Below are 27583 nucleotides of genomic sequence, written 5' to 3'. Positions count from 1 at the left end.
ATTACTGAATTATTCTTATCAAGACCAGATGATCAAGTTTCTCAACCAAGAGTCTATATTGCTACTTTTACATCATAGAAATATTCTAAACAGTATCTTAGTTGTTGCTGAAAAATAATATTTTCAAGATATGCATGTTAAGGAGATATCTATCAGTAACAAAACAAGAAAACAAGATTAGAACTGACCTGTATTATGTATGAACATTTATTTCTACCATGATATTTCCCAGGCAGAAGCAAGCAATCTTGTGAAGTTTTACAGTCTATTCTTTCTAGCAATATGGTTTATAACACTGGCCTTTTATGCCTTTACTGTTGTCATGAAAATGACATGCCTAGAATATAATGATATCTCAGTAACATTGGAAGCTGGTCTGTAGCAGTGAATCATAGTCAATTTTAAATTACTATGTTATATTAAAACTTTTGTGTTCTTATTTTTTTATTTTATAACTTTTTTATTTAAATTTTTTTCTTCCCTTTTGCATACCAACCCCTGTTCCCCCTCCCTCCTCTTTTCCCACTGCCCACACCTACCCTCATCTCACCCCCACCCCTCCTCATAGAGGATAAGGCCTCCCTTCAGTAGTCAATACAGGCTGGCATACCAAGATGGGGCCGGACCTAGCTCTTCTTCACTGCATCAAGGCTGAGTAAGGCATCATTCCATAGGGAATGGGCTCTAAAAAGCCATTTCATGTATCCAGTATAAGTCCTGGTCCCATTGCCAGGGGACCCACAAACACATCAAGCCACACAACTTTCACTCACATTCAGAGGGCCTAGTTTGGTCCCATGCAGGATCCGCAGCTGTCAGTCCAGCGTCCATGAACTCCCCTAAGCTTGGGTTGGCTATTTCTGTGGTCTTTCCCATCATGATTCTGACCCCCCTTGCTCTTATAATCCTTCCTCCCTCTCTTCAATTGAACTCCCGGGTCTTGGCCAAGTGTTTGTCTTTGGTTTTCTGCATCTGCTTCTATAAGTCACTGATTGTAGGTTCTATGATGACAATTAGGGTAGACACAAATCTGAGTTCAGGGGAAGGCTAGTTCAAGCACCCTCTCCACCATTATGAGTCTTAGCTAGAGACAATCTTGTGAGTTCCTGGGTTTTTCCCTAGCTGAAAATTCATATATGTATACAATGTACTATGATTACATCCACCCAACATATTCTCCCTTCCAACTTCCCTTGTTCCTATAAACATCCCCCTCACAATGTCACATCCTCTTTATTTTATATTCCACAGCATCTACATCATTCTACCATTATGTGTGTAAGTATGGGGTCTTCCATAGGATCCCACATGTGGCCACACCTCCAAAGAAAAGTGACAATCCCTTCTCTAGTCCCCATCAATTGCCAATAACTCCTCAGCCAAGGGTAGGGACTTGTGAGCCCCTTACCCATCCAAGCTGCTTGATCTTCTGCAGGCCTCTTTGAAGTCATGAATGTTATAATTGTGTCATATCCAGAGGAGAGCATTTCACAATACTCCTTTCTGTCTTCCAGTTATTACCTTCTTGCCTTCCTCTTTCATAATGTTCCCTTAGCTTTGGTGAGGACTTAATACAGATGTCTCAATGAGGGATGAATACTCACAGTCGTTTATTCTCAGTACTTGGCCCACTTAAGAGTCTACATTCAGTCCTGCTCACTGCAAAAAGAAGCTTCTCTGACCATAGATGAGAACAGCTGAATCTATGAGTATAATTAGAAATATTTAGAAGGCTGTTTGATGACATGAACATTTAGCAAAATAACAATAGTAAGTTCTCCCGTAGTGCCCATGACCTCCACGATCACGGGCTTTTGACCAGGTTTGTACAAGACATAAATTCCCTCATGTGGATCAGACTTTAATTGGTTGGTTATCCTCCTTATGGTCCATGCCACTCTTGCACCAGTGACTACATCGTGCTGGGCAGGTCAGTGCTGTAGCATGGGGGGCTAGGATTGGATAAGATGATTGATGTCTTTTTCTGTGTAGCAGGGGTTTCCAAAAGAACTCAGGCTACTGCTATTGTTCTTGGCTAATCAACATAAGTAAATGGTAAGACTCCACAGCTAAAGACACTACATAGTTTGGTTGGATTACATAGAGAAATCCATCTTAAATCAACCAGGAAGCTTCTTCCCTGATGGCTAATTTCCAATAATGCCATACAGTGCTATGTTGTACATTGTCATAACTAGTCATATACCCCTATCCTTAACACAATTTGAAGATATTTCTTTGACAAATTGACATCTCACGTTTTTCATATACTTCATGGGCTAGCCTAGGTTGTTTCTGTTGACTTTGTATTAGCTAAACTTTTTTTCTACACACATGGAAATAACTTCTTTACCAGGTTGAACATCAGCCTATCTTTATAATTGCTCATTTCCTTGATGAGGATATTTCTTGCTACCTATATGTCTGGAATACATCACATGCTTCCATAGATATGTAAAATACTTAATTGCATGTGAGGAGTCAGTTGTAATTGTGCTCAATTCTGTCTGTTCTTTCAAGCTACATTTATTTTTGCTTTAAGGCTATTCTTATAATCTGATTTAAAATATTCATCTTTCATGTGGATTTTTTTCACTTTTTGTTCTTTGTCCCTAAATAAAGCAAATGATATTAATTCAGGGCCACAACTGATGAATTCTCATTTACAGAGGTTTCATAATTTTTTTATAATTTAATGTCAGAGCCCAAGATGTTCTAGCATCCCCATGTCATCTCATTTATACCTCTTGTTTTCTGTAAGAGTGTATATCATCAACTCCAGAGAGCAGGACTTCTTGAAAACATTGAGGAAGCAATCTACATTGTGTGATTACATATTCCATAGCTTTAAAACCTCAGTTTATAATACTTATTTTCTTATTAGAGCTATATATTTTCTCACTATCACCTTTCAGGTTGTCCTTCAATTATTTTGACCTTCAATATCTTATTCAGAAGCCTGATCTTTTCAGGCTACCTACAAAATACGTTTTTTAAGCTTATTTTTTTCTTAATTTATATGGATGTTCTGCATACATGTATATCTGTATAATACTTGTGTGACTGGTGCCTGCAGGCCATAGAGAGTGTTGGATCCCCTGGGACTGGAGTTATAGACTATTGTAGGATAACATATAAAGGATGGGAATTGAATCTGGAAGAATAGCCAGTTCTCTCAACCACTTAACTCCAGCCTCCACAAAATGTATTTTTGTCAAAATTTCCAATATCTTTGTGCTCCCATTAGTACCGCCATTCTCTGTATTTTGATAGGTCTAAGAAATTGCATGCATTTTATGAGAATCTACTCATAGACATGTTAGACATACAGCCTCTTTTATTTTTTAACTTTTCACTTTGATAGAGTTGACATGCATATTGTCATCATGGTTTTGCTCTAGGTCACTTCTTTAACCTAAATAATACAGTCTGAAACTCAGGTTTAAAATATCAGAGAAAAAGTTCAAGATTCCTTGTGCCATTTTTTTCTGGATCAAACCTCATATTGGAGAAATCAGATTAATAGTCAATTCAGGGCTGGCCAATACAAAGTTTAAACATTTAAACCTGTATCAAGACAGAGTTATGAAGTTCCTGTGTGGGTACTGCTGCTCTGCCCATTGTTCAATTCCATATTGGTGGTGGTGGTATTTCAGTATCAATAATACTTAGGGTATATGGAAAATCAGCTTCCAGTCAGAAATAATGATACCCAGATTTTTTTTCCATATTCAGTATCATCTACAAAAGATAACCTCACATGGCACATCACTAGTGGAACTTACCTGCCTCTACCTTCTCCAGAACTTGCTCATGTCTAGTTTTTACTTATGTTTCATTCTATATTAATTCTTTATCCTCATTCAAATGCTTCATTCTTTTCTCATACCACACAACTTATCAGCCATACTCTGTTCATACCTTGTATCTTGTCATACTCACAACCCTGGTCATCCTCAACAAGTTCTCCCTTCCTATACATGCTTTAGACTCTATGCTTCATTCACTTGTAAAAATTCTTCCGAATCATCCTTCTTTTCTGTACTTTCATTTATCCTAAGGATGATCTCACTAACTAGCTTAAAATAATATTGTGGTTATGAAATGTGAATGAAGCAGGGGAAAGTTTGTCATTTAGTTTTACTAAATACTAAGCCATGCTCAATCCAACTAGCCTACATGGATTGATATTACCACTATTGCCTGTTTCAGGATATCCAATAGAACGGTAGATAGAAGTATTAATTTTGTGTGTGTGTGTGTATGATGAAACAAGATAAAAATTAAATATTTTTATGGTTATAACACACACACACACACACACACACACACACACACACACACACACACACCTTTATTTCCTATTATTGAAATATTTCCCCTTAACTTCATAAAGAATGAAAACTGAGCCAGGTGGTGGTGGTGCATTCCTTTAATCCCAGCACTCAAGAGGCAGAAGCAGGTGGCTCTCTGTGAGTTCGAGGCCAGCCTGGGCTACAGAGTGAGTTCCAGGAAAGGTACCAAAGCTACACAGAGAAACCCTGTCTCAAAACAACAACAACAACAAAAAATGAAAATTGAACCATTTGGAATGGATTTACTAACTTACTCCAAGTAGTTCTCAGAGAAAAAGAAAATAACAATCACAGAAATATTCTCTTTGTGTAGTCTAAGTATTTTATTCTGCATTTAATGGTCTTTGTTTTCTGTTTTTAGTCCCTACACAATGAAAAATGTTATCATCACAAAACAGTGGATTCATATACAAAGGCAATTAATTTAAGGTGTCTCCCTTAAATCCTCTGAAACTCAATTATGGGTCACAATTGCAGAAAAAATAATCTATATATTTTTAAAACTAATTTCCTGGCATTATTGATATATTAGTTTGCTAGCATGTATATCAAGTAGTGAGTTGGTGGTGAAAGATGCATGTCGTGCAAAGGGATTTTAGAAACCATATACTCTGCAGAAACACACCTTGGTGCGATTTCTTGGTGGCTATATAACCCAGTTTCAGTGGTGTTTTCAGTCTGCCTCCCCACTTCACCCCGAGTTCTCTCAGCCAGTACCTTGTTAATACCAGCTTGATCAGGGAGCCTGTCAACACATTTGTATATTTTATAATAGCCATTCCAAGGATATGATGGACCCTGGAGTAATGTACTGTACTTGGCAGCAAGCGCTTCAGCTTTTGGGCACATATGCTTCAAATCTGAAAATATCATAGATATATATGGGAGTCTTTGTGGAGATCTGTAAGGCAAGCTGGTATTTAACGCAAAAGGAAACCCATTTGGAGCTGAAGCACTTTCCATTAGGCAGTTTGGCGGCTGTTCTATGAGGCAAACTCACAGTGCTCGACGGACACATTTCGATTAAATGCTGCTTTGCATTCTTCCAAAGATGGGAACAATAAGGACGTTTGTCAAAGGAAAAACTGCAGCAAACGATTTCATGTTGAACATCTGTACTCTGCAGTTCATTGTTTGCAAGAGTTTATTGACCATAATTTTGATGCATATAGGTTTTAAAGAGTATAAAGTACATTTATCTTAGGCGCCTATCATTTATTTGAGTCTTGGCTTATTTATTTCCATTTTTCTGGGCATTTTATTTATTTTGGGACTCTCTAGAGATGGAAGAAAATATGGTTTGTGTAAAGAAACTTTTAGTTATCTCTGCAAAATTGATGAGGAAAGACATTGTTTTCATAGAAAGGACTGAGCAATTGAATTGAAAAATGTTAACACTAAATGTACTAAATCTTTATGATTCTTTTCAGCCTTAGACATCACAAACAAATTCATAAACTTTAAAATCACTCTTTTAACTCTTTGTCTACCATGATGACATTTTCAGAGAGAAGTGTAACAGCTATTAATCAGCAAAGAAATTTAGGTATGGTGGATCAAAGGCAATTTATGGTACAGGGATGTGAGTTTGAGTTGAGTTGCCTACTTTAACTTTATGAAAATATAAGCTTTGTGTCTTTTCTTTTCAACTTTTTCCTTTTAATTCAGAGAAACCAATGCTGAAGCAATCTGTGTTACTAAAGCAGTATACTCTTCCAGTCATGATTTGATGACAAGCTGTTGTCATCTTGATGTATTAGCTTAACCCTACTATTGCATTAATACAGATTTCCTAAAGAGAGAGATCGATCCCCTAAACCAGTGGTTCTCAACCTTCCTAGTGCTGCAGTCTTTTAATATTTTAATACAGTTCCTCATGTTGTGGTGACCTCCAACCATAAAGTTACTTCATTGCTACTTCATAACTGTAATTTTGCTACTGATATGAATCATAATGCAAGTAGCTGATATGCAGAATATCTGATTTGTGACCCCTGTGTGGGTCATGACTCACATGTTGTGAACCACTGCCCTAAACAGATAACATAATTTATTTCTTGATATACATTCTTTTGATGATGGTACTGTTTGAACTCAGGCTGTTTCATATGCTAGATAAGCATTCTACTACTAACCTATAAACCCAACCTCTTGCTAGACATGTATCAAGAAAGTAGTCAAATGCGTAGGAATATAAAATTACAATAAGATATATTTATGGCTATAATCTTACCATAAATTATATAATTTAACTCAAGAGTATTGATCATAACATATTCTATAGTATTGATATATAGACTGTACACAAAGCTATCTATAAAGGACAGTGTTTGGCATATTATGCTTTCAAAAAATGCTGTTTTATATTTTGCTTTGAATTATTTGGTTCCAGGGTTTGTCTAAGAAGAAATGGATAGATACAATGATCTCTTTTAATTCTTTTAAAATATTTTGCTTTATTATTTAATACCCTATTTCCAGAAAAGACTTAAAGACATCATTCTGGTTTAGATAGCTAACACCTTCAATTTTCTCTTTGTTTATAGGATGTACCCAGGCAGAAACACGGGATGGCTATGTGAGCTTCTCCAGATTGTCCGTCTTGATCTCTGGGTCAAACTGGCGCTTGGTTTTTACTGTTACTTCCCCTCCAGGTAATTTCAGCACAGTGTTCCTTTATATCTGTATTTTCTAAAAAAGTAACCCTTCTCCTTTGTAACTGGAATAAGTCACTTCATGAATAAGAAGCCATCATAGTTTCAAGAAGGTGACTTGGCCATATCATCAAGTAGAAGAAAAAAGAGCTCCTTTAAAAATTAAGACTCAGGGTGCACTTAACAAACAAGACTCCAAATGCATATTTTCCTGTAGATGTTAACATTTATGTTATGTCTCCCTTCTTTCTCTCCTTTCCTCCCATTTCTTTTTATTTAGTCCATGTGACTTACATTCAATAGAAATTCATAAGTCAATCCAGCTGTTGAATATTGTGAACCCAAATCTTTGGGTCCTGTTTTCCTCATATTTCTACAATGAACATCAAACCTGTTGACATTCCAGTGCCTGAAAACACTCATAGAAGGCATGGGTAAATTGTAAAATGACCCAGTTACCCTTCATAAGGCATTTGAAAATGTCTGTCTTTGAATATATCTAATGGACACTTGTCTATAAGTACTTTAATTCATTAGTGAAGGAACCAGGACAACAGCAATGGTATTCTAGAACATCCTTGAGCTAAAATGTAGAGATATTCTTAAAGGCAGTTGTCAGTGGATATATAGAGAAAGCCATAACCTTTGAATGACATGTCCAAAGATACCTTTCATATCTTTACCAGACAACAAATCATTTATAATGTATCAGTGTTCTCCCAAAAAAACAAATGGTAAATATTAGCCTTTGTTTGATAAACCCAGATACTTAGGAAACTACTGGGAGAGGAAGATTGCTTAAGCCCAGTAGCTTGAGTGACAAGCCTGGACAGTATAGTGAGATCTCAATTTGTAAAATAAAATCTACTGTAGAGAAATAGACAAATCTTTCTGAAAAAAATGCTGCAGTATAGTATGAGGAGGATCTCCAGTGAATTTGCCTTAATTGCAAGTTTAAAAACATTTTTCTTAACTACAGATCTATCTTCTGGTATGTAAAATTATCAAGTACTAATTCTGTGGGCCATGTTCTTTTAATGCCAGTGCATCTATCTGTATTAGGATGAGGATTGATTCATGAAGAGACATGCTTATTCACAGGATGTGGGCATTTTGCCTCAAGCTTGAGTTTTTGAATATATGTTTTTAAAGGGTCAGATTTGCGGGGCCCTAAGTAATTTGTCCCAGATTTGTATGATATCATAGATATTTTTGATCTGTAGTTTTCTCAGTTGTTAACTAAGGCTGGCCACATGCCTCATCAAGAGTTTTTAAGTAATAAACTATAAAAACAAATATAAAAAGAGTTGCTGACAAAAATTTCCAGAACCACATATGATTTGGGCATTTCATTGGTAGATTACTGTTTTGTTTTCTTCCTCCTTAAAACTTGTAGATTAGAAATGACTTTGAATGTTTCCCTAAACTATTCTTAAATAACATTATTTAATAATTGTTAAAGCTAAGTCTGTGAGGCAAGGCTCTGCATAGAGGGATTTTTATAACATTTAAATTAGAATAGATAGAAGCTTTAAAAAGACAAAAGAAAAGTAAATAATCCTGGCAGTTGGATCAGAATCCATCCCTTGTGCACAAGCAGGCCTTTTGGGGCCCACTTCCATGATTGGACACCTTGCACAGCCTTGAGGCAGGGGGAGGGGCTTGGATCTGCCTCTACTAAATGTACCTCCTCATGGGAGGGCTTACCTTCTGGTAGGAGGGAATGTGGGATCGTTGGAAGGGGGAGGCTGCAGGGGGAGGAGGAGGGAAGAGGGGGATCTTTGGTATGTAAAATGAATAAAAAATTTTCTTAATAAAAAATAAAGAAATAAAAGTAAATAATCAAATACTCTGCTTCTGTAATCACTACTGACATCATGTTGATAAAGGTACTCATCCTAAGACTGACACCTGTTTCAAACACTCACTGTACCAGTGTCCAGAGATACAACACTACAAAGTAGCCTTCATATATAATTCACATTAGTATTTAATTTCTACATGAGCCAAACAAAGATTCAAACATATAGTCATTTTCCCTGTTGTTGCTATTCTCTCTAATTTCTTAAGCAGGGAACAAATATTCATTTTTATTTTAGAGATATAGTTGTTGAGGAGTTAAGAAGTTATAGAGAATGTCTGTATGGGATCCTCTTGAGACCTTTCTATGCATTAATGAATCCTACTTTATCACTTATACCCTTCCTGAGCTATTTATTAGCTAATGGTGGTGGCTATAGGTTAGTGATGCTGACTTTCCACTTGGTCCTTCTGCATTTGTGGTCATGGTATGGGCTGTGATTCTTCTCACTGCTACCTGAAGCCAGGAAGTTCTTGAGTGAATAATGGGAGCCAGGATCTTTCTTTCCCCTTCCCCCTACCCTCATTTACTCTAAAGATATTTTACCTGTAATTGGCATTTCTTAGGAAGACTCTCCAGAAATTCACATGGTTTATTCAACAAGTTTCCTTTCAAAAGTTTTATCTTCAGAGAGTCCTATTTGGACAACCCAGTTTGTGATGCCTCCTCCTAACACTCACTACTAGTAATTCGGTCTTTTATCCCCCCCCCTCCACTTTAGTGTTCTTCACAGCATTGGCCATTGTAGTTTGCATGCATTGTTCTTGCTTGTCTATAGCTTGTGTGTTAGATCCCCTACTAGAACCCGAGTTTCTGCTTAAGTGAATATATTTGAGCATTATATCCCCCAGGTTATGGAAAAGTGAGTATATTGAGATTACTTTTAAGATCATATTGTTAAAAATATTTGAAAGCCAGGGGTTTCCACCATGAAATTCTCTTATCTTTCAGATTCCAGTTGGATTTCTCTGTCTTTAATTTCTCAGCCATTGTTGTTGATGTGGTGATGGGGTGTTTTACAAGCCTTATGGAGTAATCTGTATCTCTTGTGACTCACATCACTTCTCAGCTTAGAATCTTCCCTTTATTACTATCTGTCATAGTCAGAATGCTATTTAGGGTATTTTGACTGACATTTAATGCCTATCAAAATTTCCCTGGCTTTCAATCTTTCACCTCAACTGCTATCTTCTCCTGTTTTTGTTTACGAATGTGCTAGGTTTTTGAAGTTTCTTCCGAATCATTTTTTTTTCCTTCAGAATGCTTTCCATGATCATATTTGTTTATGTTATTTTTCTGGAAGTTATTACCTTCTGACTTTATGCATATATTGAATCATTTACTAACTCCTAAATGCCTTAAATAAGTGCAGGACACTATTAATTTTGGTTGACTTCCTTGAGCACCTAGTAAAATCCATTCCTCCCTCTCTGGGGTAATAGGCCTGATGCAGATGCTCATACTAAAAAGGTACTTGAGAATAAATAAGGTGAACTCATCTCAGCCTAAGCTACATGCTTGCAAAGAAGAGCCACTGCATCTGATGTTATTACAGGAGCTCTGGGAGCCCTGAGGTGAGTCAGCCCAGAGTCAAGACATCCAACATCTAATTGTGGCTTCCAAACAAATTGTCAGGTTCACCCAAGGAAACCACAGCACAAAAATACATGATGTGATTTGAGTAGAGAAAATAACAGCTATTTTTTGTTTTCTGTGAGATTGAGGTTTGTTTTGAATTAGCTACTTGAAAAAAGGCCAGCTATAAGTCGTGATCAGAAGCAAATAATCATCCTGATTCTTTATTTTTAATACTTAGAATAATTGAATATGATAAAACATAAATGTAAAGCACACTGTGTGATTAAATTCTAATATATATCCTCTCACGGAACTATCTCCATAATTAATACATTCTACTTCTGAGACTATAGACAAGACTTTTTTAAATGTTATTTTTCAAATTTACTTGTGGTTAAATGGGCCATTTCTGGTTTTTGTTTGGTTGGTTTATTTTTTTAACTTGAAATCCAAGTATAGATTCCTGTAAGCAGCAGAACAATCAAGATACAGATAATTTTCATTAATCCTCCAGAAAGTCTGTTCTGAGAGTACACACAGTTCAGCCTCTTGCCCACTGGCAAACACCACGTCTTCTCTGTCTCCATCATTTGGTACTTTCTATAATGTTATTTAAATGGAATCATACAGAGTCTGCCCTGTAGACTGCAGCTTCCTCAGCACATTGCATTTGATTTTAAGTTTAGTTATTAGAAGTTATTTACCATACTCCCCATACACTTTTCTTCATCATTTTCTCTTTGAGGCTGAATGGGCAGACAGTTGATTCTCTGGATCAACTGTTTGTTTATTTCTTCTTTTGAAGTACATTTGAGTGTTTTCTGAGTTTGGGTGATCATGAATAGAACTACCACAAATATTTGTATCCAGATTTTTTAAATGTTCCTAAATAAATTCTTTTATGTCCCCTTTTTATACACATTAATGGGATAAAAATCACACTTTTTAATGTACTGGAAAATGTGGTTTTAGGTAATTCTTAGAGAAGGTCTCTCTCATTGAGAAGTTCTCCATCTTGCCCCATCACCCACAGCCAGAGCAGCAGTGTCTACAGCTGCTCACCAGGTTCCCTGATAGCAATGTTCTTAACTCTGGGAAGACTGTTAGCACTGTATTTGCAGAACATGTGACCTGGCATGAAGAAAATTTTAAGGAAATCCAACAAACTTCAATTTTCAAATTCATTTGTTTGTTTGGCTATATATAAAACTGTCCCATCTAGGCTGGGTGGATGGCTCAGTCATTAAACCACTTGCTGTTTATGAAGAGAACCAGAGTCCAGTTCCCATCACCAATGTCAGGCAACTTCCAGTTGCCAGCAATTCCAGTTCTAGGAGATCTAGTGTCCTAATCTTGGCCTCTGCTGGCACTCACACACAAGTGCTCACACAGTCACACACACATACACACAAGCACAAATAAAAAAAACAAATCTTTTAAAGTACTATTTACAAGCTTTGTGTGCTTTGAGATGGAGGGGGTTACTTTGTGGGCTATAGGCAGACTTCAGATTCCCATAATTTGATTTGTATTTATTTGTGATGAGTTTTCCCTCACGTGACTATTGTCAAAATGAGTAGTTCCACCCATTCTGGAACAAAGAACATATTTTCTCATTACTAGACCATGAGAGTGAATGAAGTTATAATTTTGTAGTGACAGAGAAAGTAGGTCTGAGCATCAAATTAAGGACTCAGAAGGATTTCTTATCATGGTGGACAAAAATGAAAAGAAATGTTATGACTTCTTATTGTCATCTTATACTTCTTCCAGAACATGAAAGTGGAATTTATCATTGATTCATTTGCTTAATAACTTCAAAGAAATACTTTTGACATGCCTGCTCTGTGCTAGATATTAATATCTTAATGTTTTATTGAAACTGTTTTTAATTCCTTAACAGGTGCTAATTTTACAGCTCGATCCAAGACCTTTGCTGTCTTACCTGTGACCCACAAGGAGAGATCAACGATCATCCTGGCCTTGTCCCTGTGCTCAGTAGTGTCATGGCTGGCTCTGAGCTGTCTTGTTTGCTGCTGGTTTAAGAAAAACAAAAATAGAAGTATGTAGCTTGGAGGAGGGGGTTGATGAAAATACATCACATATAATCATGTATAATATATTAATGATTTCAAAGAGAAATTTTATGGCCTTTTGTTATTTATACAACTACATGGATCTCACTGTTTCAATTAACATAATAAAGACAGGGATTGCTTGATCTTTAATATTAACAACTATATTAAATTATTACATTTATTGCATGCTCACTATTGACCAGATTCTAAGTACATTAGATCAATAAGTTCATTAATTCCTTAAACAACTTATTGACAGAGGTAGTGACTATTATTCTTTCAGTGTAGGTATTGGAGAGTAAGGTCCAGTAAGGGTAAATACCTGTGTATTGTCACACACCATAGAAATGTGGTTTGTATGCTCAGCCTCATCTTTGCAAGTGATCCTGCCAGAGGCATGTTGAAGAGCTGGGTTAGGAATTCAGCTCACTACATACAATGGCCTAGCATGCTGGAAGCCCTGGGTTTGATTCTGAGAACCTCATAAACCTGGCATGGTGGGTCACATCTATAATCCCAGTTCTCACACTCTAGAAGTGGAGACAGGATGATCAGATGTTCAAGATCACACTTGGGTACACAACTTTGAGATTGTCTTGGGCACATAATTGTGAGACTCAAAGAAGAAAAACACAGAGGCAAACTCTGGAAGAATGTAAGTGTGGAAGGTTTTCCTTAGCAGGGAGATGCTGGTTGTTTTTATACTCTTTACTCTTTGCTCTTTTGGCTCTTTGGGGGGCCTGCCACCCAGCTCCCAGATAAGTCACACATAGAGTCTTATTCTTTCTTCTGAATGCTTGGCCTTAGCTTGGCTTGTTTCTAGCCAGCTTTTCTTAACTTTAAATTATCCCATCTATCTTTTGCCTCTGGGCCTTTTCCTTTTCTTACTTCTGAAATCTTACTTTCACTCTATGACTGCCTGTGTAGCTGGCCCCTGATGTCCTCCTCCTTCTCTGACTACTTCTTCCTTCCTCCTTCTCCTCCCAGATTTCTCCTTCTATCTATTCTCTCTGCCTGTCAGCCCTGTCTATTTCTCTCTCCTCCTTGCTATTGGCCACTCAGCTCTTTATTAGACCATTTAGACAGGCAAAGTAACACAGCTTCACAGAGTTAAACAAATGCAACATAAACAAATGTAACACACCTTTAAATACAATTCTACAACAGTGAGAAGTCCAGAAATCATGCGCCTCCTTGATCATTTCCCCGGAAGCACAATGCCATGGTTTTAGGTTAACATGCATTTTGAGGGGAGTCTCAAGTGGACCTTCATATCATTCTCCCCCAGTTTTTGTGAGTGAGAGAGGAAAGGCAGCAGATGTGTCATTGAAAAATCCTTTCCTGACAAGCAAACCTCACACTGTGGACCTTTGAGTGTCCTGAAGAAATAGTAGTGATATGAGGAACCAGCATGAAACCAAAACCTTAAGCAATTACTACCTAAAAAGTGTTCCAGTGACTAAAGGCAACAGGATAGGATTCAAATACAGGAATCACAGTGGACATAGTCTGCTCTGACTACTAAGATTTTCACTGTGTTTGGACTTTCAAGGGCTATTTGAGAGAAGGACAGCCCTAATTGAGAAATACCATATCTGATAGCATTCAGCCTAGAAACCCTGTCTCTCTTCCTACCCTGGTGACCAGGGCTGGATAAGCTACTAGCAAAATCTTCATCTTTCTTAAAAAGAGTAGTCTCAAAGTGGTTCTGAACTGTTTTGCCTGTGATGTGTTGGACTGCAGTTTCTATTCTGTTTAGTGTTTAAATCTACAGTTAGGTCTATCCACATTCTGTGTGTATTTATGGGTCTATGTGTACACTTGTATATGTGAGCATGTTTGTGCATGATGTGTGTACATGTGTATATGTTTGAGTATGTGTGTGTTTATGTTTGTGCATGTGTGTTTGTGTATGAATGTATATGCTCATGTGTGTGTATATTTGTATGTGCATGCGTGTTCTTCAATCTATGTATTTGTACATGTATGTGTGTTTGTGTGTATTTGTGTTGAGTGTATATATTTATGCATGGTACTTTCTGGTTTGTAAGTAGATTATCATGATCTTTTATGTCATATGATCCCATGAATTAGGTTATATAATTCTCACTCTTAATATAATACCTAATTCCACTAGTCACTAACAAGCCACTCACTAAGCCTTGTGAATTCCATCACTCAGTTCTAGAAGTAGATTATTCCTACAGTTATTAGTATATAAGTTGTCTATCCCAGTCCCTTTCTGTTCTTTAAACCTGTTAATATCTGTAGATTCATTTCTCTGTACTAAATTTTATTTTTCTAGGAGTTTGTAGACTCATATTTAAAAATGATGAAGCTCTTGGAAGGAGTTTTGATAAAGATCGCAGAAGATAATCTACTTGAGTGCTTCCTTATATAGTGTGCGTTCTGTACTTTTTGAATTTAAAATTAACAATCATTAATTTCTTAGAATAAGAAACATGCTCTTTCTCAACTTTGTGGTAGAAAATAATTCCCCACTCAGTGATACACCTAGTTTTCAATTTTGCTTTGTCTCATGGCCTCATTGGACAGTGATTAATTACTGAGGACTCAAGCAGCTTTTGTCTGTATGTGCTCTGTCTATCAGAATTTCCATGTTAAAAGTTGAAACAGAGTATTTAAATTTTGCAAATTAATTTATTCAAGCAATAATAATGCATGTATTGCTTATAAATATAATTAACCCTTTGCTTTAAAAATAATGCGTGTTAAAAATTATAGTGAAAACTTCTGTATTCTTCTAAGCCTTTCTACTGGTTTTCTAATTAGAATTTTTAGGAGCTGCTGTGTATAATATTATGATGGACATATTTAAGCTGAACTGTGTGGAGATATCTAGACTCACACAGAAAAAGAATAAGAAGTATCATAGTTGACTTTTGTATGTTGGATATAGTTTTATTATACATCTAAACTTGACAAAGTAAGGAGGATTTTTTTTGTCTATAGATGTCCATTTTAAAGTACTATTTGTATTTTATTACATGAAATATAGTAGTCTCCTTTGCAGTTTATTCTTTATAAAGTATTTTTTTCTTGTTCTTTAAATGGCACTTTTACCCATGCATGAGTTAGAAACATTGTGTCTTGGCCGCATGAATATCATTTTAATAATTCAGGCAGTCTTCTAAATGTCAACAAATTTTATTCTACAAAATAAAAAGAATTTTTTGTTAATATTATTGTGAATCTTTAAGAATTAGAAATCTTAGAGCTGGAGAGATGGTTCAACAGTTTAGAACACAAACTGTTCTTATAAAGGACTCAATTTTGGTTCCCAGCACCTACATCAGACAGCTAGAAATTGCCTGTAACTTCAGCTCCAAGGGATCCAGTATCTCTGTAGACACCTGCACATAGCCACACACAGATAAACAAACATATACATAATTTAAAATAATATAAAATATTAGAAATCAATTAGAAATCTGTAAAATTTGTGGCTATTGATGCATTTCTCAAAACTCTAAGTTTCCAGTGTATCTTGAATTCTCCCACTGACAACTGATAGAATAGCAAATTACAATTGTTTTACAAATCTTCCAACTGCCAAAGTATGCAAAATGTGTCTCCTTGTGATTCTTTCTAATTATTTGATTTAAGTGTATTTTATGCAAACATCAGCTAGTTCAGCTTGAAGTTCAACCATCAAATTCTTTTTCCTTTAGAAAATTCATTCTATGCATCTTGTATTACATTTTGTTTATGTGTGTGTATGTGTGTTCATGTGTCCTCACACATGCATATTTGTATATCTGAGTGTGGGGGTACACCTGCCATGGGGTATATGTGGAAATCCTTGAATCTCCTTATGTCAGTCTTCACTTCCCACATTGTTTGAGACAGGATCCCTTATTGTTGTTCATTGGGCATGCCAAGCCAGTTGGCCTGCTGCCTTCCTGGGACTCACCTGTTTCCACCTCACATCTTAGTGTAGGAATGCTGGGATTCCATATGTGTGCTAACATGTCCTGCTTTTGTGAGCTCTGAACATCTGAATTCACATCCTCACACTTAAGTAGCAAATATTTTATCACTGAGGCAACTCATCAATGCATAAATGTATTTTAATGTTTACATTTGTCTAATGAATGAAGACGTCAAAATGAAGTATCCTTTTAGTCAGGGATAGGTGGAAGATGTTATCATTTTTTTGAGCCCAAAGTACACATCTGTTTGCATTAGATGAATGCACCACTGTCAGTTCCTTTGTTCTGCTGCTGTGTTGGTCAGCATCATGTTACTACAATGGCATAATTGAAGCAATTAACTTTAAAATGGAAAGGGTTTATTTAACTCACAGTTTTGAAGATTTAAGTATACAGTGAGGCAGTCTAGTTGATTTGGACTCTGGTCAGGGCTGCAGGTAGAGCCCATCATGGTGGGAGTATATGTGGTAACAAGTGCCCACACCCAGGACAAAAGGAGAATGGGATTGGATGTGGAGATTAGGTTATACAGTTCTCTTGGAGGGCATGTCCTCAGTGATCTAAGGATGGAGGCCCCATTTCTCAGCTGGTATGTTTAATTGGCAGGTCATGGGCTGAATGTGACTACATCTGGCTAAGGATAGTTATGACTATAACCCAATGCAAAGTCATAAGACTACTTAAGTCATTATGAGATACTTTTTTGATATTTCAAAAGGCTTGCTTGCATGGCCCTCAACATTGAGCTTTGTAGATGCCAATATTGTATTTCACAATCATAGAGATGAGTAAATTATAAAAGCTACCCTCCCAATGGTGCCATTCTGTGCATTGGGGTTTCAATCATGGGCCTTTAAGGGGTGTCCTCACCAATGTCCAAACAGGTTAACAATGGGTGAAAATTCTAATATATCCTTGCAAATTTTTTTGATCCTTCAATTGAATCTATTGTTTATTTAAAATTAAAAGCTTAATAACTTTTGTTAGTAAACTGGTCTTGTCCAATTGAAATATAACATAAGCAATATTGTGAAACACACAGTAAGTATATTAATTTTCTAATTAGCCTCCATCCTAAATATCCAAAATATTATTTCAATGTGTAGTGAATGTAAAAGAAGTGGATATTTTGCTTTTCCCTAAATCAGGTGTGTATTTACAATGCATCTCAATTCAAACCATCTATGAATCAAGCATTCCAAAGTAATGTGGGGCTGCTATTGTATCAGATAATACAATATTATATCATAAAGTTAGTCATCAGTGCATTTTTTTATGGAATCACCTCTTAAGCTCTAGGCATATTATACACACTCTGTTAAATACTTATCACAATTGGAAAAGATAGGAGTGATAGAAATAACCTCACATTTAGGTTCTCCTTGTAAATAAAAATGTCTTCTAATCTGACAAAACAATAGAAAATAACATCTTTTTTTTTTTTTCATCAACACAGAAATAAAACCTGAAGACGTATCTGAATCCCAGGCTAAGGATCAAAAGAAGAACACCCATATCTCTTCCAAACACCGAGGAGGCCTACAGGTAAAGACAGCAAAGGAAGACACCACAATGGGGGAAGGTAAGCATGGCACAGGGAAGGCGACTGTGGACTAACAGTGCTTCCTCCTTCCCTGGTGTCAGGTTATGAAGGGGTTTAGCTCACAGCCCCTTCTTTGGTTTTTCATTACTTTTTCTTAATTAAATAATACCCCAGTTCAGGAAGACACGGGTCCACCCGATTCACTCAGCTAGTAGCCTGTTATTTGAACTGACGTTGATATATCTTTTCTTAGAAAAAGATTATTGGTTTCACATTTGAGTTTGTTTAACAGAGAGACGGGAGAGCCAGAGTACAGGCATATAATCTTTCCCATGGCTGTTGCAAAGCCGCCAATTTGGCAACATCACTGAGTTTGGAAAAGCAGAGAGTGTAGTTGCCAAATGCCCACTGTGCAAATTAGATTTAGCATCTTTGAGCCCTCAAGAAGTGAGTCAGTGTTGCTTAACCCTGCTTTGTTGTTTCCTGGTATGGTTAGCAGCGTGTGTCGTTTGGTGTGCTGTGGTGTGTGCTCTTACTTCTTCCACAGTCAACTTACCACTAGAATTTATGTAAAACAGAGAAAGTGAAGCCTTTGCCTCAATTGAGTGTCTGGCTGCTAGCCTACTAAGGGTGTACAATGGGAATGCAGTGGCCAAAGCATATGAGGTTGCCAAGTATGGATACTGTGTATGAAAGATATTTGCATAATTTCCATGACTCAATGTTTTTAAACATATGTTCTAAATACAAAAACAATTCTAGTTTTCCTAAGAGTCAAATAACATATTTTCAAATAGAAAAGGAATACCAGTTTTTAGTAGTTCTGAGTTCATGTTTGACCAAAATCTGTCAGTGTGAAATTATATTTGAATGAGCTTTTCAGTTGTGTGTACATAGGTGAATGCATGTGTGTGTCCATGTGTGTGCTTACACACACAAATAGCAGATTGTTTGTGCCATTTCCCATAGAGGAAATACATTTTTTTCAAAAGTATCCAGCTATATAGCACAGTCTTTCAAACTATTTTAAATAATAATAAAAATGATAAATAATAATAGGGAGTAGGTGTGAACTGGGGATGTGGTAGTATAATAAATGGAGAGACAGAAAAGGACACAAGAATTCTTTGTAGATTCCACATCAAGCCATAAGGATTTGGGGTGCTCATCTACCTCTTAAATGAGAAAGCATCTTGTCCTCTATTGTATGCCTTTCAGGGTTATTTGAAATTTCCTCTGACTCTAGCAGCCCATCTTCAGCTACATTTTTCAGCAACTGACTGGAGCAATGCCATGCTTGCACCTAACCTAATATGGTCATCTACATGGCTCACAGTCCCCTTGATTAAATTAATATTATTAAATACTCTACAATGGCTGGGGTTTATGGGGTAGTTTACTAATAAATTATCAGGGATTAGACAAGGAATAGGGCTTCTGGGGATCAGTTTAAACAAGAGATGGGAGCAAAGAGGCCATTTTATTAGGACATCCAAGTTAAAAATAGATGTATGTGAGCCCTCCCTGAGGACCATCCTAGGTCTTTTCCTTGTCTTCCAAGCTTTGTGTAGATCTTAAAAACAAAACACCTAATTATTAAAAGCTTTAAATATGTTTGGTTTTATTCTACTGTCTACCTACCATTTTAGGTTTCCTTTTCCTTCTGTGTTTTTAAACCACTACTAACAAAAATGTCGCAGATGCAAGAGTGGAAAAAAGGAGTGAAGTGTGAAGACAGAGCCTTCAGAACACAACACTACCAATGGTTTTGACACACTGACGCCGTCTTTCTGAGTTCATATATAAGGCTTCTCTAGTTCATATATAAGGCTTCTCTTCTACTCCCCAGACTTAACAAATCCCCGTTGTCAGATGAGGGAGCAGGAGAATGTGACAATTGAGGTCATAGAACCACAGAGTGAACGGACTGGGTTTAGTTCTGAATACCCCCTTTGACAGACTTTCTGTCCCCAAGCTTGACAACTAACTTCCCCGTGCCTTTCAGTTCCCAAATTGGTAAAATTGTCATAATAATACTGTGCACAATTAGGTATCTTACACAAATTGTACATCAATTAAGAAAATTAATACCAGCCAAGATCACAGGACACATATCATATAGTGAATTCACCACATGCTATGTATTGTTGGGTTTTCTCATGACTATGCAGCATTCACTCAACTTGAGATAGCCTAACTCCTTGTCAGTTTGCTCACATTCTCTGCCAAATGAGGCCAAAGGTGCTATGCACTATTCTTCATACAGCTTTCCCTAGTTTTTCTTATTGGATTGAGACACCCTGAATATGTGCCTCCATGGCAACGCCTATGGCCTTGAGAAACTCTTTGTGTGAGTGACTGCTTCTTTCCCAAGGAGCAGCTCTCAGCCACAACAATTTTGTCCCCTAGACATGGTGACTGACTGACCATGGTCTTGCAGAGAAGTGTCTCGGTTGTAAAACTAAAAGCAGTATGACTCTGTCATTCTCTCACTGCCAGAATTCTGAGGACAGTTAGTTTCATTTGCTTTAAAGGACATTTGCAAGGTGTAGAGAAAATGTCTCACCCAGAACATAGTGTGTGGAGACTGAGGGTGATGCAATGTTGCATGATGCCTGGTGTCGAGCCCACAGTAGAAATGACCTGGTTGAAAATGGCAAGAGTATCAAGAATTAGAAATCTTAACATGAAGCTCTTCCTCATCTTTGCTACACTTTGGTGAGAACCAAGTAGAATGAATGACTAGTGAAATTTAGTATTCTTCCCCCCATGATCCTAAATATTAATTTATGGCATGGCATTGACTAAATATTAATTTATACATCCTTTGTGTAATTTCAATGAGCTGTTATGTGGTTCCCTGTATTACATCAAGTTCTAACATTTTGGGGACCCAGTATTAGGGACAATTAGAGAAGGATTTCAGTCAGTGAAGTAGAATGAAATCACAGCAAACAAATACGTGATTAAAGAATGTAGCTATGACACTGAATGCTAAGGGGGCAAAGAGCATTATCTCAAATGACACAATTTAGCCCTCCAGGTCCTGAATCATATTATACTGTTTCAAATCTCATTTGTTAGGGGCCTGGTTGTCCACTGTGCAGAAACTGGCTCATAGACATGCCAGAGAAGGAGTCTTGCATTGTTGTCAAAGCTCAGACCTGTATTGTATTTTGTTCTTTTGTTCCCTTATACTGGTTAATAGCACAGAAGTCTCCCAGGCTACACTTCAGTTCTGAGTCTTTCTTAGTTCAGTCTTCTTCATACTTCCTTCTTGCTTGCTTGCTGAATTTTATCAATTCGGCTTTTTTTACATGCTTGATCTACCTATCTTTTTGCATGATCTCTGTAGTATAGCCACATTTACTATCCTTCAGCCTGTGTGTCCTCCTCTCCCATCTCTTTTCCTTCAGTGACAGTGTCTGCTATGTATAGCATAGGCCCCCCTTTCAAACTGTTCACATGTGTCTGCATAATTAGCTCCTCTCATTTCTCCAAACTCAAAATGAAACACTTATCAGATTCCTTTATCTAGGAGTAGTTACACCATTCCTCTTTTGTGTACTTAATGCACAGACTTATTTGTGTCTATCTTATCATTTGATATAAATTTATATCTTCTCTAAACAGAACCTCTTTCACCACAGTAATTATTATATTAAGAACCACTGGGGAAGACAGGCAAGACCTTTCTCTAAGCCCCAAGGAAAGGATAACTGTATTTGGAAACTACTAATAGCATCACTTTATCACATAAAAACAAGGAGTAAATATCTTCTATTTTAAAAGCATGAATGAAATCTAGCACTTATTTTCTTAAAATAAGTACAAACACATACTTACTGAAAAGTTCCTTGCTATACAATATTGCATTAACAATAAAACTTTAGATTCCCTACTCAAATAATGACAAACAGAAAATTTAATCATATCCTACAAAATATTTTTGATATTGTAGAATGTAGGTAAATCAAAACTAAAAAGACAATATTGGATTTATAGACGATATTGACATTTAAACCTGACCCTTTTCTTGGTAAATTTACTCCAGTTTAGTGATTTCATTAGAACAACATAAAGTGAACTAATATAATAAGCTAGTAGGATGCAATTGGGAAGTATAATGAAATTGGCTTAAATATGTCATTAGCTTTAAAGAATATTAATGAATGATATGGTGAACTTATTAAAAGACTATATTTTGCCAAACAGTTTAAAAAAATACTTAAATATATTCAGGGATGATGATATGTCCATAAATAGATTTAGTAATTACAAAGACCTGTTAATTTATTTTAATTTAATTTCAATCATTTTATACAATGTTGAATGGTATAAGATGACTCTAAATTTCATCATAAGGTCTAAACCAATGAGAAAGATCCAATCTTCTAAAATAAATTAAGTAAATTGATGCCATGGCAGTGGGAATGTTAAGATCTAGCAGAGAGGTGAAATTTATGTTACTACGCTTAAGATCATTTGGTACTAATACAAGTGTATCATTTGATACCTAATATATATATATATTAAGGTTTAGAAACATAATGTGTTAAAAGTAGAAACAAAATAGAGCTGTAGAGAATGTCACTGGTAAAGAGGAATAGGAGAGAAAGTATAGTGATACATGTATGAAGATGACACAATAAAACCCATTACTTGATAATGTTAACATAAAAACATTCAAAAGCAAAACAGCATATACATGAAACAAGTGAAGTTGACTATTTAGAGTATTTACCTATATCTATATTTTTAAAAAATGAAACAACAAAGTAAATTTCACAAACATAAATTATCTGAATAAATTGGCCAACCATATCCAGTGGGAGAGTGTCTCCAAACCAATAAAGTGCAGGACACTTGGGGCATTATGTGAGAGACTAAATATATTCCTTCCTTTTTTTCCTTCTAAAGTTCTTGACTTTCTGTTGAGCAATGTATTACTTATTAAAATAAGCAATAATTTCCACATAAAGAAATAGGGAATCAAAATAGAACACGGGCAACAGTGTTTACTGTATATACATTCTGTAACATGTGGGCAAGGTTTTCAGCCTTATTGACAAGTAAGGAGTGGATTCCTTATACTAATTGACCTCTGCCTCAGTCCCCAGAAGTCTTATATAAAACCATCGAACTGAGAACTCGTGACTCAACACTGAACACCATACATAGAGCAGGGTTGAGAAAAAAATATGAATATTTCAGATGAAGATAGGGAGCCATGGGCACTTGTTGCTAAGACTCTTGCTGTAAAACCAAAAGAAAGAAAATACTAGTGAAAGGATATTCACTCAGCCAAACTCAAGTGAGAGGCATACCATGTGCTTGATGTTAGAGAATGTTCTAAAAGTCAAAAGAGACTAAGAGGGCTGGAGAAGTTCTAGTTAGCTGTGCATGCACTCAGAAGGTCCTCAACCCAATGAGTCTTTATCTTGGTAGAGCAGACATAGATCTTGCCCATATCTTATCCCATTCTTCCTGAAGCATCATCACATCTGATAATGGATGCTAAGAAGTGAGGTTGAGTAATCTGAAGTCATGTTTCCATTTTAGTGGAGACCCATGAACAAGGCCTATGTGGGAAGGAGGCATGTTAATTCTTATGTTTTGATACTCACTAGCCTTCCTTCCCTAAAACCCAAACATTCAAACATTCAACTGAATGCCCTAGGATACATATCTGCCATAAATTCATTTTTTATCTAATTTGTCTGAGATCTAAGCTTCCTGTGGAGGTCTAAGATCAAAGGAGCTGATTCCTTCTGATGTCGGCAGTGACATGTAATGTGTGCCGACTTAGTTCTGTCTATAAGCTCGCAGTGGGAGGTGGCCAGCCTCCCTGGGCACCTTTACACTGTGAACTTTCCTTTCAGCTGGGGAGTCTGTCAGGTGTGCTGCTGATTGGAGCTGCCATGTAAATAATTCATGGGAGATTTTTAAAATGTTTAGGGGTCTGCAAAAGGAAGGTAGGCTTGCATTAGTCTTTTTTGAATAGATACAGAGTTGAGAAACAAGAGGGTAGGGGGATTTCCAAGGAAGGTCCCTCAAAACCAGGCTAAGAGCATCTTCAGTGGGCTGAGAAAAAGTGACTTGTACTGTTTAACTCCTCAGATATGTAGTGATATTGATTTTTGTCAGGGGATTAAAATTTAGAATCCATTTTTCTTTTAAAGTGTGCTTCTATATGGTAATTTATTATTCTTGTTCCTTGGTTCTTTGCTGATCCTGGTAAACCTTATTTTCCTCCTGGTGAGAACAGTAGTTACAGGGATGACACCTAGTCCAGTAAAGGCTACAGGAGGGAGCATGATGACTGTGCAAAGTTGATGACAGGAAACATTTCAGAAAGTTCCTATAGCTCTCAGCAAGAGAGTTGGGTAAGTATGGCTGATAAATGGCAGGCAAAAGACTATGGAAAGGGATAGAGGAGATATGAATAGCATGTGCTTCTCGGATACTAATCCATGCACTGTGGAAATAATATAAGCAGTAAGATTTCTTCTCATTTTTTTTTTTCACCCTGAATGAAAAGCATCATTCTTATATTTGCTGGAGCCATTGCTTTATTTTTTATGTCTTCAGGTCATTTTTCAATCCACCATTAGACTGGATTGAGGTTGAAACTGGATTGAGGGTACTTTGTGCCCTGTTTCTTATGTTAAAATAAAGATGTGCTGTCTCCTAACAAAAACCAAGGCAACTTGTGAATTGGAGCCGTATCATGTTCCAGTTAATAAATCACCATCGACAATGAGTACGAAAGAGTAAAGGACTGAAGGGGAATGCAAGATAAATGGGCCCTATCTACCTCCCAAGAATTTGGACAGATCTCTCATTTTTGTAAACAATAAGGCACATGAAAGTTATCCTTTTGTATGCATGACATTGTCCGATACATTGGAAAATAGTATAAAATTATGCAGGTAGAGCCAGGAGATGCTCAGTCTTAGGATGAGCATCACACAGCCAGCTAGCAGAAGAGGATAGTAAATGCACATCATCTCTTTCACTATTATATTTGCTTCTTAATTCTCTGTGGTTGTCCTAGTCTTTACATAGTATTGTGTGGCCTTCGCTTTACAGAGTCTGTATAGCCAAATACTTGAATTTTTCCATAAGGTCTATTTCTGCTTTATTTGTGACCTTAGAAAGCTACTTAATTTGTGTCTTAACTTCTTTACAATTAAAGCCGAGATAATAACAACCTATGCAACAGAAAGTTGTTTTAAGGACGAAATTGTATGTGAAACTAGTATGGAATATATGTTGACTTTTATAATTGAAAATATGTGTTAATTTAGATTATTAAAGCAAATTTTGGGGAAATTGCTAGTTTTTTAAATTCAACTCATTTAATGCACATGTTGGTTGGCTTAATGCTTAGCCTTGGCTATGGTATGAATTTCAAATTTGACCCATGCTTATAATTAGAAATACTTGTTAACTTAACAAGATTGCCTGAGTGATTTTGTTTTCTGAGAATGATATAATCACATTTTTGTTACATGGCTAATATCAATTACAAATTGAGTATGAAGTATAGTACTTTTTATAAAAAAATATTTCTAAATTTATTTGGAAATTGGTGAAGAGATGTCATTCAATCTTTGATTCTTTGACTGTGCTGCTAGGATGGCCAAATATATAACTCATGTAAGCCGTGTAATCTGATTAAAAACTAAGACCTTTCTTCCCTTATGTTTCTTTTTATAGATATGAGAATGAAGGTCATGCAGGGAAGGCAGAACCAATTTCCCCAACAGTCAACGGAAGGAGTGACCAAAAGAAACATTAGTCACCGTGCTGTCCCAGAGGAAGGAGCTGCTACACCTGCCCCGAAGACTCCCAGAATCACATCCCAGGGGCTCACCTGTGTTCCAGGATCTCTTGCTCAGCAGCTGACCCTGCAGGAGCCTGGGAATTGGAAGGAAGCCCAAAAACAGTTGCTCAGATACCAGCTGGCAGGGCACAATCAGCTGCTCCTGCTATGCCCAAACCTCAAGCGAGAGAGGCAGCAGGGTCAGGAGTCTAGCCAGCTGAACAAAGGAAGTGACTGCATAGAGCTTTCCCCAGAGAAGGGCAGTTGTGTTTCCTCTGAGACTGTCTGCCTCCACACAGCACCATCAGAAACTATCCAGTAACAACTCTGAGTGTGGGACTGTGTGGGTGTTTGTAGGAAAAGGGGGGGATGTTTAAAATTATTTCTACATAGTAAATGGGAAAGAAGAGGCCTGATCTGGCAGGACAACAATAGGGGAGTATGGACTTTCAATCTTTTGACTTTAATATGGAAGACAGTCGGAGAAAGGCTAGTAGACTGAGACTGTGACTGAGTATGTCTCTTGTACCTGTCATTGATCCTACCCAATTCCAGCAAATAATAGGCTCTCAAGCACTTGCTGATGTTTTCCTAGGTTCAGACTTGTTGCAATGCAGCCAACTTTATACCTATGCTATACTGAATTTCACTATTAGGAACTGTGATTTAAGTGCCTCTTACAGTGAACTCCCACAATGCTTTGGGCTTGTCTTCTAGAAGACTTCTGATTGGTTTAGTGAGCTACAGTTATAATTGCAATGCTATAGAATACTCAAGAGGCATCTTGCTCCTTGCTCCACCAAAACTTATCCTCCCACAAGGGTCAACTTCATGACTGTTACTTATAGATTTTATTTCATTTTAATTCAGTCAGTTTAAATTCAGTCATTGTTGAGAGCTGTCTGCATTACAAATATTATCATTTGTACCTCATGAGTATTTTTACTGGAAAGACTATGATCACATGGACTTTGTTGGAATTTCAGTTAATAAAGATTTGAAAATACTAAATTTAGGTAAGTTTTGTTGATATACTATAGTTACATTTTACATTTCTCTTGTTGGTTGGGCCAAATTTACAACTAAAAGGTAATTTTTCTGGGAGACTAGAGATAACACAAAGGTGAAGTGGATTGATTAACAGCTCACTTACCAGAGAACTGATTTTTTTCCAGCATAAGCAAGTATAAGGGCTTCCCAAGAAAATAGAAGAGAGATGCTATTGGGTGTGGTCTCTGGAAGCTGTGGTAAGGAAGACAAAAGCAAAGCATGAGCCAGTGCTTTAAGAAAGGAAATGCACGCTATTTTACCACACTCAGATGTTTGTACAGCCTTCATCTCTATTCAAACTGAAGAATCATCTAAGTGCACTGACTACGACTTTTGTCTGGTTCCCAGAAAGCCTAGGACCTGAGAATATGAAGCAAAGATAGCAGAAATAAGGAGAATTTCCACAAAGAGATGCTCACAGATTTTCCCCAAGTATAAACCAGTGTTTCCCAGTGTCTGACTGGCTAAGGGGCTATCCTATGATTGAGATAGAACATAAGCAAGAAATACCGTCTTCTATTGCTAAATCTTAAATATCAGCAGCTAAGAAATAGAATCCATAGGCAGCATGGGTATAAAGTAGTCATTGACTGGATCCCATGAGTTGGCTGGAGCAATCTCAGCCTCTTTCTCATTAAAGATTCTTGAAGTATCTCATGAAACCCGCCCCATGTCTAGGACTA

At 36.8% G+C, this 27583-nt stretch overlaps 1 protein-coding gene across 9 annotated transcripts in view; it reads left to right on the top strand.

The window, feature by feature from the left end:
* The window catches only part of Pkhd1 (PKHD1 ciliary IPT domain containing fibrocystin/polyductin), a 483551-nt gene extending 456690 nt beyond the window's left edge, over window positions 1-26861 (top strand). For 8 of the 9 annotated variants that reach the window (XM_076557889.1, XM_076557888.1, XM_076557887.1 and 5 more), the window contains 4 exons: window positions 6902-7009; window positions 12352-12510; window positions 17936-18061; window positions 25745-26861. In XM_076557889.1, coding sequence (XP_076414004.1) covers window positions 6902-7009; window positions 12352-12510; window positions 17936-18061; window positions 25745-26172 — 821 coding nt within the window. In that variant the 3' untranslated portion in view covers window positions 26173-26861. The remainder of the gene's footprint in view (window positions 1-6901; window positions 7010-12351; window positions 12511-17935; window positions 18062-25744) is intronic. The other variant, XM_076557893.1, reaches the window with a different exon arrangement.
* The last annotated feature ends 722 nt before the right edge of the window (window positions 26862-27583 follow it).

The sequence above is a fragment of the Peromyscus maniculatus genome, chromosome 21 (genome assembly GCF_049852395.1).
Source record: "Peromyscus maniculatus bairdii isolate BWxNUB_F1_BW_parent chromosome 21, HU_Pman_BW_mat_3.1, whole genome shotgun sequence".
Taxonomy (NCBI): domain Eukaryota; kingdom Metazoa; phylum Chordata; class Mammalia; order Rodentia; family Cricetidae; genus Peromyscus; species Peromyscus maniculatus.
This window is presented reverse-complemented; position numbering and strand designations above follow the sequence as displayed.